The 18,685-nt window shown below is 32.1% G+C and overlaps 2 protein-coding genes across 3 annotated transcripts in view; one reads left to right on the top strand and one right to left on the bottom strand.

Moving 5' to 3' along the window:
• Nucleotides 1-1,222: 1,222 nt before the first annotated feature.
• Nucleotides 1,223-2,849, top strand: LOC129906029 (guanine nucleotide-binding protein subunit beta-like protein). Its single transcript, XM_055981653.1, has 3 exons — nucleotides 1,223-1,415; nucleotides 1,578-1,789; nucleotides 2,197-2,849. Exons 1-3 carry the CDS (start codon nucleotides 1,307-1,309, stop codon nucleotides 2,830-2,832), a joined length of 957 nt encoding a protein of 318 aa, XP_055837628.1. The 5' UTR covers nucleotides 1,223-1,306; the 3' UTR covers nucleotides 2,833-2,849.
• A 4,318-nt stretch (nucleotides 2,850-7,167) lies between these two features.
• The window catches only part of LOC129906273 (protein phosphatase 1L), a 45,164-nt gene continuing 33,646 nt past the window's right edge, over nucleotides 7,168-18,685 (bottom strand). For both annotated transcript variants that reach the window (XM_055981966.1, XM_055981955.1), the window contains 5 exons: nucleotides 14,228-14,542; nucleotides 8,242-8,515; nucleotides 8,023-8,166; nucleotides 7,786-7,958; nucleotides 7,168-7,721 (listed from right to left, as the gene is read on the bottom strand). In XM_055981966.1, coding sequence (XP_055837941.1) covers nucleotides 7,439-7,721; nucleotides 7,786-7,958; nucleotides 8,023-8,166; nucleotides 8,242-8,515; nucleotides 14,228-14,542 — 1,189 coding nt within the window. In that variant the 3' untranslated portion in view covers nucleotides 7,168-7,438. The remainder of the gene's footprint in view (nucleotides 7,722-7,785; nucleotides 7,959-8,022; nucleotides 8,167-8,241; nucleotides 8,516-14,227; nucleotides 14,543-18,685) is intronic.

The following is an 18,685-nucleotide window of genomic DNA, read 5'->3' as shown; positions in this document are numbered from 1 at the left end:
TTGGCCATCTTAGAATATTCATTAACAAATTCAAAAACCTTATCACTTCAAATAATACTACGTTTCCACCTACGCTAAATCCGGGATTTAGCTAAGTAGATTTAGCATAAATCTCGAGTTTTATTCTTAACCTCGGATTGAAAGTAGGTAAACATCCTAGATTTAGGGTATCTGAACCCAAATCCGAGATAAAGCGAAGTAGATTTAAAATAAATCTCCAGATTTATTTTAAATCTACTTAGCTAAATCTCGGATTTAGCGTAGGTGGAAACATAGTATAAGACAGATATGTCTGAGCTAGATTATTCAATTTCAAAACTACAAATCAAATTGAAAACTTGGTAATTTCTTTAGAGCTTCTTTAAGTTTATTATTCGAAGCTTATCCGAAAAACAAGCTGTCCTCAGTTAAGTTTCTTTAACAGTATTTAAACAACTTATTAGAAGCTGTTAAACAAGTTGGAACCCGCCGAACAATTTTGGTTCTATACAGCTTTACAGATGCGATGGTTGCTTCTGTGAAGCATTATAGAAGCAAAATTGTTAGTAGAGAACTTCTATAAGCAATTAAATTCTGAAGCAAGCACTACAAGATGTAATACCTACGAGATTTTAATTAACAGAAGCTGTTGTGTTAGTGCCGGGCTACACGGTGATTTTTCAATCGCCTAACCAGTCAGGTTGTAGGCAAGAGGGGGGTGAGGATTTTCCTCTTTTTGACGTTTGTTCCTAGAAAATGTGAATCGGAACGTGATTGAGCACAACACTGTGTGGCCATAGCCAGGCCCTTAGTTGGGTTCAGCAACTTTTATCTTCTTTTTTTTCTTGTATCTTCAAATCGGTGGTAAAGCTGAGATTTAGCACTGAGTTCAAGGTCCATATGTGTTAAAATAGCCAAATGCATGCTCGAACCAAAATTGAATCACAGCTAATTAAAAATTCCTGAAGCAAAGCTTTCAAAAATTCAAATTAACCTTTAACGTATTCATTTTTTAATCGTTTTTTTTTACTCCTTTTCATAAATTTTGTATGATTTTATATATAATTTTTGTTGCGGGCAATATTTACAACAAATTTATTATTCCTCTGTTCCCAGCTTAAATACTCACCTACCCTTAAATTTCACGCCCCCTGTTATCAAGAATTTTCACAAAAGAAACAAAATGAAATTGAAACAAAATTTGTTGTTCTGTCAAACTACAGCCAACTTCACTCCAATCAAATTTTTCCTTCTTTTTCGTCAAACTTTTACCTCGAGTTGACGCGTGTCGCTAACGCTCCGGCAAAAGTAAATTAATTTTAAAATTATGTCTGAGACATTACAATTACGTGGTACCCTTTTGGGACACAATGGCTGGGTTACCCAAATTGCTACCAATCCAAAGGATCCCGACACCATCATTTCAGCTTCTCGCGGTAAGTTTTTCTCTCTTTTTATTCTGTGAGATGTCATTTTATTAGATGACCTAACCTTAAAAATGATATAAAATCCCTTAAAATCTTAAACATCCTCCAAGGATTCTACATTTTCTGAATGAACTCCTTTTGCTTATTGTGTCCTTTATTGATTTCTTATAGACAAGACCTTGATTGTGTGGAAATTGACCCGCGATGAAGACAACAACTACGGTTATCCCCAAAAGCGTCTTTATGGACACTCTCACTTCATCAGTGACGTTGTCTTGTCATCTGACGGAAACTACGCACTTTCCGGCTCATGGGACAAGACTCTTCGTCTCTGGGATTTGGCAGCTGGCAAGACCACTCGCCGTTTTGAAGACCACACCAAGGTGAAAGACTTTCTACTTATTTAGACTTGTTTAGGGTTTAGATCAGGGAATTTGTATTTAAAAGTGGTACCTCTCTTCTTAGTTTAGATGAGGTTTAGTTTGAGGTTATAATTCGCTACTTTGTGGCACTATAATTTGTTTTATACAACAAACTTTAAAGAGGTACCACGAAATTAATGTCGCCTATGCGAGGCAGAAGAATTTTTGAGAAAAAAAAAAATGGACAAAGTTCAACACGATTTTAACAGAGTAGCCATCTCTTGAGACCATGTTGAGAGGTTGCCCTAAGTTGTAAGTTTTTTTTAATAGATTTGTTTTTCCCTTAAATTCTTTTCCTGTAAAAGAAGACTTTTTGTCCTTGTTCCAAGAGGAAACTCATTTGTATTTTTTATCCCTCCAAATCGTAGGATGTTCTTTCGGTTGCATTCTCTGCTGACAACCGTCAAATTGTCTCCGGATCCCGGGACAAGACCATCAAGCTGTGGAACACTTTGGCCGAATGCAAATACACCATCCAAGAAGACGGTCACACCGATTGGGTATCTTGTGTGCGTTTCTCACCAAACCACTCCAACCCAATCATTGTCTCGTGCGGTTGGGATCGTACCGTCAAGGTCTGGAATTTGGCCAATTGCAAATTGAAGAACAACCATCACGGACACAGTGGCTACTTGAACACTGTTACCGTCTCACCTGATGGTTCTTTGTGCACTTCAGGAGGTAAGGACGCCAAGGCTTTGTTGTGGGATCTTAATGACGGCAAGAACTTGTACACATTGGAACACAATGACATCATCAATGCCTTGTGTTTCTCACCCAACCGTTATTGGTTGTGTGTTGCCTATGGTCCATCTATTAAGATCTGGGATTTGGCATGCAAGAAGACTGTTGAGGAATTGCGTCCAGAAGTTGTTTCGCCATCAGCCAAGGCCGATCCACCACAATGTTTGTCGTTGGCATGGTCCACCGATGGACAGACTTTGTTTGCCGGTTACTCAGACAACACCATCCGTGTCTGGCAAGTGTCGGTTTCAGCTCACTAAGAAGAAGTGGACGTGGACATGTGGATTTGTTTCCAAACAAACAAAAAAAAAACGTATTTTTTTTTTTTATATAAATTGATGTTTGTTTATTATATAAACAAATAAAAAAAGCCAACAAAATAAGATAAATTTAGTTTTAATTTTTTTTGGAGATTTATTTTTTAGAATAAAGTAAGATTGTATATTATTTAATATAAAAAAAGAGAAATTGGGTTATGAATCGAGAAAATTGAGAAGGTAAATGCGCAGCAGTTGACGAAGCGATGGATTTTAATTGGAAACTTGTCGATTTCGGACCAATTTCAGTTTAAACGATTTTGTTGTTTTTGGGTTTGAATGGAATAGTAATGATTTTAAAGGCAAGTATGACTAACGAAACGAATCGAAGGCTCAAATATTTTTTTGACTAACGAAACTTCCTGTAAGATAATTTTAGGTTAGAATTTGTATACACAATTGTCGAATGGGGTATTTTCGAGCATATTCGATCCTAACGAGGTATCCGTCGGAGCAGAAATTCGTCCGATTCCATACGAATCGGAGAGTTTTCACCTGTCGGAAGCACACCTCAAAGAATATAAATTGGAGAATTTTCCGCTTCTACGGATATCTCGCTAGGGCCGGTTTAAAGTTTTATATATTCTGCGATTTAAAGCTTTTAGACTTGAATTTATTATTAGAACGCATAAGGCTATTAAACAGCATACTCACATTTTGGTTATCACTCCACTCCCAAAATTTGTTGTGGGCGTTGCGAGAAAGATTGAAAAAAATACAGCACTTTTGTCATGCAGCCCGTTAAGGTAAGAATTGCTTAACACGAGGGGTGCTTTCATAAATGCATGGTTGCGCAAGTCTGACGAATGCAAAGCTTTCATTAATGCAAATGACAAATGTCAGTTGTTCATAAATGTAATACGCAAATATTTGCAGCGCAAATGTGCAAATGAAAAAATTCCCATGCGCAATGAATTTTAACTGAAGAAAGAAGGAACATGACGTAAAAAATGATAAAGCTTTCCTTTATTTCTCAATTCTGTCAAAATTTTGATTGGAAATTCAAAATTCAAGTAAAAATAGCCGCGATCTTGAATATAATAACTTTGTAAACATTAAGAGAAATGTAAAAAAAAAGTTTTTTTTCTTAAAGGAAGAGGAATTGGTTTATTTTGGAGAAGAGGCTGAATTAAAACTTCAAACTTTTGAAAAATGACGCAAATCAGAAAAAGTGTTCATAAATTCTAAGTAAAATACATGCGCAAATAGTTTTTCTGACATTAGTCTGATCGCAAATGACCGCATGTAAACAAAGCAACCATGCAATTATGAAAGCACCCGAGCTTTTGGCTAAAGCCTTGTTTTTGGTTGTGTTCGTGAACGAGTTGAAGGAGTTTTGTTGGTATCAAATCAAAGGCAAAACTAAGCACTTTCCTGGCATAGAATTTTTTTAAGCCATTTGTTGAAATTTCGTTTTTTATCCATACAAAGTACCTAATTTTAAAATTTTATTAAAATATAAGGAAAAATTAGACAAAAGGTGCGATGCAAATTTCGTTAATACAGGCATTAAAGAATCAGTGATGTCAAAATAAAGGTAATAACATATTCTTTCAAAATTTAGAGGTCTGCCGGATCAAAGCTTGACATTTCACCCCAAAGCCTGTGGGAACGTTAGAAGTGAAAAACGCTCCTAACCTTCAAACAGGCTGCATGACCTAATTTCCAATTCCTGACTTGAAAGACCTTTGGTTTTCAAAAGAAGACTTTATTAGCTTTAATTTAAAATTAAATTCGCCTTTTAATTCTGTAAGTTAAAAGGGGCGCAGTGTATTACTTGAGACTTTTTCCTGAATTATTCGTAGTTTTGCATATTTTATTAATTATTATTACCTATTAAAACTTTATTAACAATTAAATAAATTACATTGTCAATAATTATATATATAGCTGGAGCTGCTTGGGCTTTCAGCTAGTTAAACAAGAGATAAGTTTTATAAAAGGTTTTCTAAATTTAGTGCTGACATAATCACATATACATTATTTACATTATCGAATGTTACTATGGTTAAAAGGTTAGATAAGTTTGTATGAGCAATGGATTCGCTTATTAAACTGACTTGTTTGCAAGATATAAGATGACTTATGCTAAGCGTATGGTTTTCGTCGCAAAGGTGGCAGAGCGGGGGCGTATCGTTGGTAAAGAAGTGTTTGTGGGTAATGTCTCCCATTCGGAGTCTTATATAAGTTTTTATTTTCTTATGTGCTATATCTCTAGGGTAGGTGACTTTTTCAGCATTAGGGTTAAATTTGGTGTAAATGTGTTGATAGTTTATCCAGTTTGTTTTTCTCTTGTATTTCCATGTCTTTGGGTCGTTGTTAAGAATCTATCAAGCTTTTTCCAAAACACCGTTTTGTATTTAAATGCTAATGACTTATTTTTATTTTATAGCGAAAAAGTTCCTTAACTCATCGACAAACATACCAAAAAAAAGGCTTTATTTAAAAACTCACTTTCATCGCTTGTAACCTTAAAACAGACTGCGTTTCGAAACTGACAACCTTTGACCCGGAAAACGTCGGAATTTGAAAAGGGGATGGTATTGACACCAATATCGTCTTTTAGCTCTATGAGATGCACAATGCACTTTACCTCATATGCCATATGCGGGCGGAAGACCTGTGGTTTTCGTAACTATTAATAGCCTTCTTTCACTTCCAATTTGAAATTTTCTTTAGCTCGATGAGTTGAGCGTTTCTGCAGTGGCCGCCCGGTCTACATAGTTAATTAAGCAAAATGCACAAACAATCCAAATGTAGGTTTTTAAATGCAATTATAACATACATAAAATATACCTAATTCTTTTCTCAGTTATTTAACGTCAAATGTTGAAAATTGCATATCGACGATGTTTTAATTTAGATAAAATATTTTTTTGCTAGTATACCTACATAATTGCATTTGTTAGCCGTGTTTTATTGGTAATCAGTAGAAATAAATTAAATTCCATTTGTACTAAAAATTAAATTTTAATGAAACTTAAGGAGTTTTACTTAAAAAAATTTCCAAAACCAAAGCTCTTTTAATGTTTAATGCTTTATTTAAAATATTTTTCAAATCGCTGCTATTTTTTTGCTCGCCACTGTATATGTTAAGAAAAAAATTTTCTCTGTAAACCAGCAAATAAAAAACTTTTGTTTATCCTTAGCAATCATTTGTTGTTGTTTACCGTGTAAAATTTTACTAAGCTAAGTACTGAGTTACCAATAAAACACGGCTATTATTAAATTTTTGTTAAATTTGACCCAAATTTGGAAAAAATCTTAATTATAACATTCGCTTTAGTTTAAAAAGTCATTGACAGGTGTAATTCCAAATCCACTTGATTTTAAAGAAGTTTTCACAACTTTTTGAAAAGATACAAATTTTGCGATGGATCGAAAGATTAGGTTTTACTACTACAACTTATTTTTTCATAAATGTTTCTTAAAAATACCGAAATTAACTATCTGCGTTTTGTTTATTCTCAAACAAAACCAAAAGGCTTTGATCAAGGACAAGATTAACTATTTATTTATTTTTTTGTTGAATGGTCACTGCAAAGCATTTATTTCAAAATTTCAATTTTGCTATGTAAAAAAAATAACTTGCCAGGAATTTACACAACTGTTAAATGCAGCAGTGTGTTTAAAAGTGGCAAGTGTGACAAGTAGAATTTAGATTTCCAAGTGATTGAGTACACTCTTTTCTTCACTTATAACGAGTTAATTCACTATCCACAATGCTGTACTTGAAGGCGGAGGGACTTAAGCACCAGGGACATAACGCCCAATAAGAGAAAACCGATTCCGAATTAAAAGACGCAATCAATAACGAATCATACAAACATCTACATAATTTAAATATGAAATCTTAACGTTAATTTGTACATGATTTTGTTTGATTTATGGAGTAAAATCGTTTTTGCTTGACAAAGTAAAACAAAAAAAAAATATAAATATGTAAGTTCAGGTGATCTGCGCTGAAACATTATAATCAGCCCTATTTCCACCCGGAAAAATTGACCTAGAAGAGATCATTTTTTTATTTGATATTAAATTTTTCAGATCTCGATGCACTGATGCACTTGGATTTATCGTGCACTGATGCACTTTTATATCTCGCTTGTTATTGTGCAAACATTCTGTTTCTTATAATAATTTATGTTTGCTACAAGAAAACCTTATCTGAATAAAATGCTCGAATATTTTTCGTTTATTTATTTTTATATATTTTATTCACTTATTTAATTTAATTTAATGCAAAAAATGTTATAACAACAAAACACTCTTATCTCGTTCCATTGTCATTTCTTTAATTTATTTTGATTACTTAAACATTTATTTTATGCATCCTAAGCCTGTATATTTGTTTCGTTTCTCGCTGCTTTGCTAGTTTAAATCGCTTGTTTTCAAATAATAATAATAATTTAGTCCTTAAAATAGGTAACAAATATAAATAATTTAAAACAAAAAAAGAAAACAAAGAAAAACATAGAATTTAAAAAGATCAAATTACTTTCTTTTTTGTTATAAATAAATTTTTAGAAAAAAGTCATTTCTTCTGCTATTATTTTGAGCTTGGTGCATTTTTATTTAACGTCGACCCAGCAGAATTTGTGGGCGATGAGATTACAGGTGACGCTGCATTGCTGCCGATTTTATAAACGCCATTTCTAAATAGAATAACTAGGACTGTTATATTATCTACAGAGCCACGATAGTAGGACTGCATGGCTAGACTCTTGGCTCCATAATCGGCTTCGTGGATATGCTCTTTGATGTAAGCGACAGCCTCTTCATTTGAGAATGTATCCCAGAGGCCATCTGAGGCAAGAATTAAAAATGTCGGTCTAAAGAAAAAAATAACACGCCAAGTAAAAAATTGAATGTTTATAAATATGATTGTAAACTTACTTATGATCGTTTAATTCGAATGTTAATATATCTGGATTTGCTATGACTAGATTTTTGTCTTTTAACGGATAATCACCGAGCGCTCGTGATGTGGCCAAAATGCCAGCAACACGCCATACACCTCTGAATGCGATAAATCCACCAGCATCGTGTATTCGTTTTCTTTCGCGAACCTAAAAAAATAATTGAAATATTCTTGGAATTCGATTATGTCACAGTTTTTGTTTATGTTCTTACCTGTTGTGGTTTGTGATCGAAAGACAGTGGTATCGCCACACCTCGTGAATCACACATGACACCCCTTGAGTCGCCCACATTTGCAACAATCAGTCTGCTGCCCTGTATGATGGCAATCAGTGCTGTTGTTCCAGCTATATTTGTCTATACACCAAACAAAAAAAAAAAGGAACATTGGAATGCTTCTAATACAAAAATAAATTTCAAACTTGTTTTTACCGATTTTTTAGCTGCTTCTACAAGTTTATAATCAGCCGCCAACACTTCGTCGGTAATCATTTTGCCGAAATTTATTTTACCATTTTCAATGTAACATTTTGCATCGAAACTGGTTGGTGGAGCTGGTTTGCTACCAGCATCTTTTGCATTGTTGCTAATGTTAAAGAGGTTGTCTTTGCCCAGGGGACGAATTAGGGAATTAAGTTTGGATGTAAAAACATCTGTTTCACGTTGTGTGTTATTTTGTTTTGGCGATGAGCAGTCATCTGTTGTACTGTGGAGTATAAAGAGTTAAAGGTTAATATGTTTGTAACATATAAGTTTTAAGAAGTTATTCAGAGGAATATTTTAAAGATGGAGTAGCAATTTGTTTTGCAATTCAAAGGTTAAAAGAGCGAAATGCCAAAATAAAGCAATAACACTAGCACTACGACTTGATCTGGTAGATAATCTGTAATCTCTCTGGATAATGGATTTTATGTGGTACCTACTGATTTTAAAATTGGACAGATGCTGTAATCAAATTTCATCTATCAATTGAAGTCTCATTTCATCATTATGTTTCTATGAGTAAAGATAAATTAAAATCTTCCTTGAATAGTATGGTCTGAGAAATCGTGTGCAATTTCTTGGGAAACAAAGAAAAATAAAAAACCTCTTTAAGATTAGATGTAAGAACGTGGATTTGCAGTCAGAGCAAAACTAAAGGCTAAAGTTTTGAGTTTCCGAGATGTCAGCAATTAGCCTAAATTCCATCATATGAGCCTAACAAGCACAGGTTCTACGAACGCCTTGCCAAAACCTATGCGTAATTCCCTAAAAATAAAGTAACGATTCTATTTTGTGATTCCCATGCGAAAGTTGTTAAGGAAAAACAAATGCAAACGGATTCTGCATGACATAGTTCCCCGAAATGAACTCACTTATTGATTTCATGGCTGGGAAGAACATACATAATGCTTTGCCTTAGAACTTGCGAATATCCTATAACTGATGCAATAGATCTTAAAAATCGCTAGATTTGGAATGGTGCTGAAGTATTAGGATTCACAAACAACCTACCGCCGAGAGGAACTGGGTTGGACTATGGGAAGCCCCATAGTTTGTGGTTCCATAAGTAGAGGGCATATCGACAGCATTATTTATAAGGAACGTTTTGTTTGGTATAGCAATTCGTATGTGCAGTAGACAGTTAACATCGCTCATTTTCTGCAACAACGACATATCTAAAAAAAAAATAGATTTTCAGAAAAAACAGTTTAAAAGTTTCTGATTTTTCACTTTTTTTATACATATATTTTTCATAGAGTATGAAGTGAAACATTATCCATGTGAGCCAATTCAAAATCGGATAAGTTGTGTCGATTTCACAGAAAGATAGACAATGAATGAGAGCTATCCGAAAATTGTCTAGTTTAAAGATCAATAATATTTTTGAAGGAGGTGGATGTTTGAAGAAAGGGCATTTTTGAAATTAAAGCATTTTTCAAAGCAGGACGAAATATGCTTTCAAAAGTACCTTTTAACAAGACATCATTTAACGTTAATAATCATTTTTAGCAAAAAAACAGAACCGACTTCCATGGCTCAAAACTGGGTTTTATGATTTTTAAAATAGTTCCTATGGCTAAATGTAGATGAAATTGAAATGGGACCACACTGCAGCCACCAGCTTTCCAATACAAAAAGATTTATCAAAATTGGTTCACTCAGTCCAAAGTTATGCGGTAACAAACATAAAAAAAAAAAAAAAAAAAAAAAAAAAAAAAAAAAATACAGACGAATTGAATACCTCCTCCTTTTTGGAAGTCGGTAAAAATGTCTTCTTTTTTTGCGTACAATTCATAAACCGATAATATTATTTAATTAATCGTTTCAACTCTAGCTGCCATCAAGTGACTGCAGAGAATGTCAATGGGACATGATAGAATTTCAGGCCTGGTTTAAAAAAAAAAGAACAAAGTCGGTAGATCTTAATGAAGTCCTTCGAGTTTTCCATAAATAGGGCGACCAGGGCACTGAAATAAGTAACAGACCAGTAAAAATAGATTATTAAAAAAAAAAAAACAATTTGTAACAGGCTGATTTTTGTTAATAGTTACAAAATCAACAAAAAAGAGCAACAGAAAATAAAAAAAAAATATATACTTCTAAAGCTAGACGACAAACAGTCATATTTAAATGGTTTTTCAAATGATTTAGAACAAAATCAATACAAAAAAGCAATTATTTGAAAATGTCCTCTCCTGAATTAGTTATTTTGGAAAATTATATCCATTTCTCATTTAAAATTCATTATTTTTAGATTGAAACCGAAAAATACAAATCAAACACACAAAATACGCTCCAATTTATCAGTGTTTTCAATTTTCAATTAAAATTGTTTTAATTTGTACGTACGTCGCATTTGGCGATATATGTTCGTATACTATTTAGAGCATGTCAAGTGCATACAATGGCGTAGATATATAAAATATATATTTTTTCCAAAAACTAATAACTCAACTTGCCGCATATTTTCAAGTTGCAATACAAAAAAAAAAAATTGAAAATATAAACCAAAAAAACAAAAACAATAACACATCCAAACCGACATTCACTTTCAACAACCAAATCTCAGCGGGGGCAATTAAATTTTCATTTCTACTTGGATTCGAGCCAAGAAGAGGGACGAGGATGTTGTTTTTTGTTTTCTATTCACACAACCGAATATCGATTGTGCGATGGGCGGGAAGAGGTGACATGACTAAATCCATATTTCCCAAAAAAAATAAAAATAAAATATAAGTAAAAAAAATAAAAACAAATTCCAACTGGAATCAAACGATGCAAAACAAAACAAAATTGATGGTGGCTTTTTAAATATCCTACAACAATATTTCTATGATCTTTTATCTTGTTGAACAAATTTTTGAAAAAAAAATATTCCACTTTGTCATATTGGGAGGTGGTTCTCTGTTTTCAAGGTCAATTGGGGGTAAGATTTTCAAGTCTGTTCATATACAGACCACAATAACAGAAGAAAAAAGAAAAGAATGAAAACAAGCAAAAAAAGAGGTTTGTTGTTTGTTATGACTGGAAGAACAACAGCGGTTTTGTCTGGCTAACGACGTCTTTATTTGAGCCGAAATGACGTGTTTACAATATTGCATGAAAACTTTGTATCATGATGAATGGTAAGAAATCTGCTTTCGGTATAAAACGATGGATAGTCACTGGCTTTTTGAATAAAGATTAGTACATACTTTGTTTGGCTTAATGCAGTTCGTTTGATTAAATGATGAATAGTAATAGTTCATTGTTCTTTAGTTGAAATAAAATATTTAGGCTTAATATGGTCCATATGTATTGGTTTAAGGAGCTCAGGAGTAGTCACTTGTACAGTGCAGTCATTTTCAACAATCGAAATTTTATTCTATTTGAAATTCTTTTTACATTGGGCCATATGCATAAAAAATAGTAAATACTTGTACTAAAGAATCAATAAGTATAAACTTAGGTAAAAATGTTTATCCAGTAACCCTATTTTTTTAATGATTACTCGGAGCCATGGAATCGACCAAATTGGTAAAAATATGCTCCCAGTAATTTTTTAATAGGGCACTTAAATAGGTTTGGCCACAAATTTGCAATCGGGTTCGAGTCAGGTGTATGTGACAAATACTCTAATTTTTTGTCCCAAACTATTGAGATTCAATGCTTCGGCTTCCAAATAAAAGATATCAAGGATTCCAAGAAAAAGTTTTTCCAACAAGAAAAATATATTTGATTTAATAAAAACGATGTTTTTGTTACAGAGTTTAGATTCAGAATGAAAAATTATTTAAATGAAAATTGAAAGCTAATAACAAACAAAAAATCGATTGCTACAATTTCAATACAAACCACTGTTTAATGATTTTTAAGGAACGTTTGGGATAAGCTGGAAGAACCAACACAGGTATTTCTTCTTCCAGATATCGACTCCAAAATGTCTCTGAATGACCAAAAATTCCTTTCATTTAGTGTAATTGGGTACAGCCTGCAACTGTTAAATAACCCCAAACCGTCACCGATCGTCCCGGTGCTTCACGATAGGGAGCACATGTTGCTCAAACATGTCGCCTTTGAGTTATATTCCACCATATCGGAATAAAAAAAAAAAATAAATTTGCTTTTATACCTAACTGAAAATAAAATTTTTCCATTTTGTTATCGATTAGATTTATATAATTTTTTTGAAAATTCAAGTCTGTTTCAATAGTTTAATTTTAAAATTTAATGTGGTTTTCAAGACCTTTAGCTTTCCTTTTCCGGCGATTTCTGGCAGATGGAATGGGATTTTTGCAGGTCGAAAGGCATAGGTTCAAAATTCTTTAAACGCTTTTTTGTTATTTATCTAAGCATAATTTAGAATGACTTCGACCAAATTTTGTCTCATATTTTTCATTAAAGTAAAAAGTTCGGAATTATGAATATTGGTTCCCAGGAAATCATGTTATACAGGGTGATTCAGGAGTAAAATGCCAAACAAATAGAGCGTGTAGGTTGGGTCGAGACAAGAAAAAAATCGTATGGAGGGGAGGGGGGGTCTATTCCCCCTCTTAGTCAAACATACATGAAAAATACAACAAAAACCCGCAGAAAAATATGACATCTCTAAATTTTTGTTGGGTTTTGTGTTTTCGGAACATTCAATGCCAAGATTTTAGGTTAAGCCCCGAGGCGTTTTTTTTTTGTCCAGTTTAGCCCGGTGGTAATAAAAAAACACACCTAGTGATTTATTAAGGAGTCACATTTTTTTCTCCCTAAAGATCTTGAACGAAGACGGATAAAGAAACGGAATGTCGGAACAAAATCGGGACAGATATCGGGACAGGGTCTAAATGTCGGGACTGTCCCGGCGGAATCGGGACGTCTGGCAGCCCTATTTGTCTATTATTTTTTAAACATCATTATTCTAAAATTAAAATAAAAAAAATCAACGTTTTAGTAAGTCGTTTATTTTGAACAAATTCAGTACGATGCAAAGGATTATGGATAAAAAGAAAACATGTTCTTAAGCTGCGCGGATTGGTGTTAAAAGTATTTTTTTGGACCAGATTGGCACATTCAATGCCGTATAAAACTTTGTTATGCTGATTGTGCTAAATATGTAACTGCAAATAGGCAATTAGTTGAGAATGGGATCAACTTCTTTTGTGTATAGTTTTGTACATTATATTTTGCAATAATTTCGATTCTTAATCTATCGAAAAAGTAGCAGAGTCGGTGTATTCGAAAGTTTCTGAATTATTTTGATCTTCACAGCAAAAATAAGTAGTAAATACTTGTACTTACTTAGCAAAAGTAAGTAAGAAAAATAGTTTGGTACAATTGTAGCTTTGGAAATATGTATACCAATCGGTACGGAATATAAAGAAGAAAGAAAAAGAATTTATCTAAAGTTTTATTAATCTTTACTATCATTTCGATCTGCGAAAGGAACACAGTAATGTTATTATACTTATTAAGAATTAAAGTTCGTTCTCTCAGATCCAAGTACCTAAATCCTACAGTGCGTATATTTTAGTCAACGACAGAAAGCCGCCTTGATTTGTAAATTCATTAGAGTATACACGCTTAAACATCCCAGTGAACTTCAGACTTAAAACCAATAAAAAAAATTGATTTAACGACCAAACTGGTAATGTCTTATTCAACTAGAAGATTACAGATATTACTAATTTTGATAAGAAGGTTTTGCGCTGTACTCTATCAGATTTAATAGTAATATAAAACGCAATAATATCATATTTTTTTTAACAATGTTACCATTAATGTTACCATTGACTTCAATTTTCACGTAATGCTAGGTTTACTTCTTAGCACTTGTGAAGATAATAAAATAAACAAAAATGATTTTTGAACGAATGCCTGTCAGTTAAAATGTACAAAACGTATCTTTTTACCAATTTCATTTAGATAAAAAAAGATAAATAAAATTTTAAACATTTTGCTATATTACCTTAGTGATTTGCGTAGGCTGTCTTTTCGTCGAATTGATGCTGATGTATCGTTTTCTTTATTATTTTCATCTTTTCGACTGGACTTCCTTTTGAGGTAGGGACTATTTTCATAGTCACTTGTATTATTAGTGTTATTAACTGCAAGTTGATCTCCACCATTTTTTAAGAGTGCAGCTGTTTCGGTGATTTTGTGATAAATGTTTTTCACTAAAATATCTTTGGCAAAATCGGCAGCAAATTCACCACCGTGTCCATCAAAGACGGCAAAAAATGATATGCCTGTATCGTTGTTTACATTTTCTTCAATGATAAATCTGAAAAAAATATAACAGAAAGAAAATGAAAAAAATGTAATTTATGTAAATTAAATTGAATTCAATTATGTTGGAATCGAGAAGGAGAGTGTGTGTGCAATATTTTGTTGAAATAGCGAAAGTGGAAGCTATAACAAATAGGTAATTTGTAATTTACAAAATGACCTTTGGGATTAGATTGTTTTCTGGTGATAAGTGTATTATGAAGGTACTTAGACATACAAGGTACATGCTTTATTACGCCTCAATAATTTAATCAGTGATTAATTTTAATCTTGATACCTATAATAATTATTAAAAAATTACAAAATGATAGGGAAACAAAATATTCAATTTTTTTAAAAGAATTTTGTACATATAATTTTTGAAACAAAATTTAATTGCACTTTGGATGATTAAGGAGAAAAGAATTTGGTTCAGTTAAAAGATAAATAAATTTTTGTATTATGTCATTTGCTGATTAAAAAGATACACCGAAGTGTTGCAATCAAACTGATAAAAAAAATTAATCAAATTTGATTATGTACACATTTTGGAATTATCGCATTTTTTTAAAGTCACCATGAATAATTTTGTATTGTTTAGTTGAATTGTAAATACTAAAAAAAATCGCAAGACCAGTTAATTAATTAACGAACCAGTAACGTAATTGTTTATTATTTGCAATCAAATGTAACGGAATAACTAGTCACCATCTCACAATGCACAAAAAAAAGACTGTAAAAAATGAAATTGGGGAATTGGAATATCCTACTTTCCCAGAACTAAGCTCGATATAAAATCTTTTTAGATGCTCAATGCCAAAGCCAAAAGGAGGGTTATGTGCTGTCTGTGGGACAGTGTCATGACAACGATGCGCTACTTAAAACCGGACTACTCCATAATTTCTACAATCAAACCTATAAACAAGAAAATACTCTCATCTAAAACTATAATGTGATTTTAGTTTTAAGTGCAAATTTTGGTTTTAGGTTAAAATAGCATACCAACCTTATTTTAAAAACTTTTTTCTCAAAAAAAATAATTATAAAAAATTACATTTAAAGATTTTGAATTTTTTTATTTCTAAAATGCATCTTAATAAAAGAAATTGATTTAAGATGTTGTTTTTTGGCAACTTGTACTTAAAGAGCAGTTACGTGCTGCACAGTCGTGCTATTTGTTTGGAACTTTTTCGAGAGTGATTTCGGAGATAAAGTTAAAGATAAATAGGATTAAAGTTGCAACTAAAATTTTGAAACTGATTCCGGTTACAATGTTCACAGAGTATTGTTGACTTTTTGAGCGATAACTTATCGAGTTGATTTGTCATTCGTTACAAAACGGTCCACTATAACTGCGAAATTCTGAATATTGGTTCTTTAGGGCAAGTATAGTTTTCGTGTAAAAAATTAAAGGTTTTCCATAGAAAATATTACGTATACGCCACAGTGACCCACAAATCGTTCAATTTTCCACTTGAATAACTTGTCTACGAAATTTTCCTAGATGCCAAATACCAAATGTAATTTGTTATGGGTGTTTTATGACATGAATGAGGTCATGTATGTTAATAGTTCTATTTAGTAAAAATGGTGTCAAATAGAAGGTTCGGTTTCAGGACCTTTAAATGAATAATATTTGGTAACTCAGTACTTAGCTCAGTCAAATTTTGCACGGTAAACAACAAAAAATGATTGCTGAGAATAAACAAAAGTATTTTATTTGTTGGTTTATAGAGAACTTTTTTTTCTAAATGTATACTTTTTTACCTTCAACAATAAAGCGTTTGTTGTTGTTTACAGCGTAAAATGATAACTCAGTAAAAAAAACCGAGTCAAAATAAAACGCGGCTATTGTTTTTTTTTTTTAATATTTTTTCTGTTTGCTACGGCTAAATCATGACAGAACGTTTATTGTGTTAAGCCATAAAATATGGTATCAAAAGCCCATAATATATGATTGTTTCGATTAACAGGTATAATGTACGTCTGAAATTTCATATTCGCATTCCTTTTGGATTACAAAGTAGAATAATAGAATGTCTGTTTTTTTTAATGGATTAAAATTGCTTCTTTGGACTTCTTCATCCGAACGTTCTTCTTCTAAATCTATCGATTTCGCAAATACCAATATTAATGCTTTGACTAAGTGGGAACCATTGTCAGTCACTTTAGCATTCAGATTGATTTTAGGGTGCATTTCGCTGAGTGTCATTGCAATAAATTCATAAAACTCTTTTTAAGTCTCAGCCATATATCAACCACAGCCTATTACTGTATACGTTCTCGTCCTTGTTAAGTAATTTTTAATGTTATGAACAAATAATCGACATTAAATTTATGAAAAGTAAGAGGTCAAACAACAAATAAAAAAACATTTACAATGTAATATCTGGAGTACACTCTGGCGTATACGTAACCAACACAAACAAAAATTCAAGTAATTTGTTTGTTTACTTTAATTTATTTTTTTTTTTGTTTTCGTATATTCGCCAGATACAGTGCAAAAATACACCCAATTTAAGATTGCAATTCAGGGTAGGGATAATCTTTCTTAATTTTCGATTCAACTTTCACAAAACAAGGTCTCGAGATGAGAAGAACAAAAATAAAAATTGCAATCGATTCACAGTCAGTTACAGTGAGCCAACCACATCAAAGATAAATTTTATATTTATATTAACTTGAATCCAATTTGGGAAAAGATAAAATAAATTTCCTTGAACAGAAAAAAAAAATAAATAAAAACAAAAAAACAACCAACTGGTCATGGACGAACGTCAATTTTTGTGAGGAGGAGTAAGATGAGATTCATTAGCGCAGAGTTCAACAAAAGTTTGAGGTCAAATTGAGTGCATTTGCAATTAAAATTGAAAATTTGTATCTGACAATAATTACTCTGTTGTAACCGCGAATCCATTTGGATATATACACAATGCGGTGCTGTCCACTGCTCTGTGTCACTTATTGTTTACATTTACTAATTTTTGAAATCATTAAATTTTTAACTCAATTAAATTGGTCATCTCTCGTAATGAAAGTAATTATACGATTGCAGGGGAAAGTTATTTACTCTTTTTTTTTTTTTTTCTTCTTTTTAATGATGTTTGACTTTATTTATGAATGTCATATCAATAATATTTATAGAAAATGAACGTAAGAAAAATAAAATGGTTTTTATGAATATGAAAATAACGCAACCGCATACAATGGGTCAGTGACTCGCATTTATCGTGTGTTTACTTTCATTTTTGTAGGAGATGCTTTAATTTGTAAACAACACATCATTATGACTGACGTTTTTCAACAACAGAGTATTTTAAATTTAGATTCGTGTTTTCGGTGTATTGATTTTGGGATGCATGGCGCCATTTTAGCATTTTGGCGGTATAGCACCTTAAATACAAAAATGGCACAAAAATCTTCTTATGTACACGCTTTCGATGAGATTTTTAAAAAATATTTTTCTTTAAACTGTAATTAAATTATTAAATTTAAATTGACTTATTTATTAGTTATATAAGAAATAATTACAGTGTGATTATTTTCTCTAAACAAAATAGAACGTAAAACCCTTTATAACATGAGGACGCTGATGTCCCAGATAAACTTATTACAAACAATAAAGACCCTTGAAGAAAAATTGCTTCTTACTTTTCTTAATATCTGATATTTTAAGTAAACCTTCGATTAACAATAAGATAATGAAGATGGGTTATTTGTTATAATGTCAATAAAAAAATTATGTGTTGGTCTTGAACGAATTGTATTTTTAATCATGCATTATTCGTTATTGATTTCAGTATTTTTTTTTCCATTGACCTGAATTCTCGTTGTAGTTGAAAAGAAATAATAAGAAGGGACATTTTGACACGCAACATACTCATATGCCCTTAACTTTTATGTTAGTTTGTACTTGCACAATTTATAGAAAATTATAAAGTACATATTTTATCTAGGATTCATGATTTATTTTACTTCACCATTAAAGTAGATATACAGGGTGTCCCATAGTAAGATAGGACAACTCTAAGGGGTGATTCTTTCGTATATTCTAAACAAACATTTTTTTTACAGTCATGCTCTGTCTGCAAAGCGATGATTAAAGAAAATGCTTACTTTGGTATACTTTTACTTTTTAGTGGGAACGAAAATTTATTTT

This window comes from Episyrphus balteatus, chromosome 1 (genome assembly GCF_945859705.1).
Source record: "Episyrphus balteatus chromosome 1, idEpiBalt1.1, whole genome shotgun sequence".
Lineage (NCBI taxonomy): Eukaryota > Metazoa > Arthropoda > Insecta > Diptera > Syrphidae > Episyrphus > Episyrphus balteatus.
The sequence above is the reverse complement of the archived record's forward strand: the minus strand, read 5'-3'. Positions and strand labels throughout refer to the sequence as shown.

What these genes read in the sequence shown, in the direction of transcription:
- LOC129906029 (XM_055981653.1), top strand. Translation starts at nt 1,307, where the DNA reads ATGTCTGAGACATTACAATTACGTGGTACCCTTTTGGGACACAATGGC. An exon ending in CATCATTTCAGCTTCTCGCG is followed by an intron (nt 1,416 to 1,577) that starts GTAAGTTTTTCT and finishes GATTTCTTATAG; the next exon opens with ACAAGACCTTGATTGTGTGG. An exon ending in GTTTTGAAGACCACACCAAG is followed by an intron (nt 1,790 to 2,196) that starts GTGAAAGACTTT and finishes TCCAAATCGTAG; the next exon opens with GATGTTCTTTCGGTTGCATT.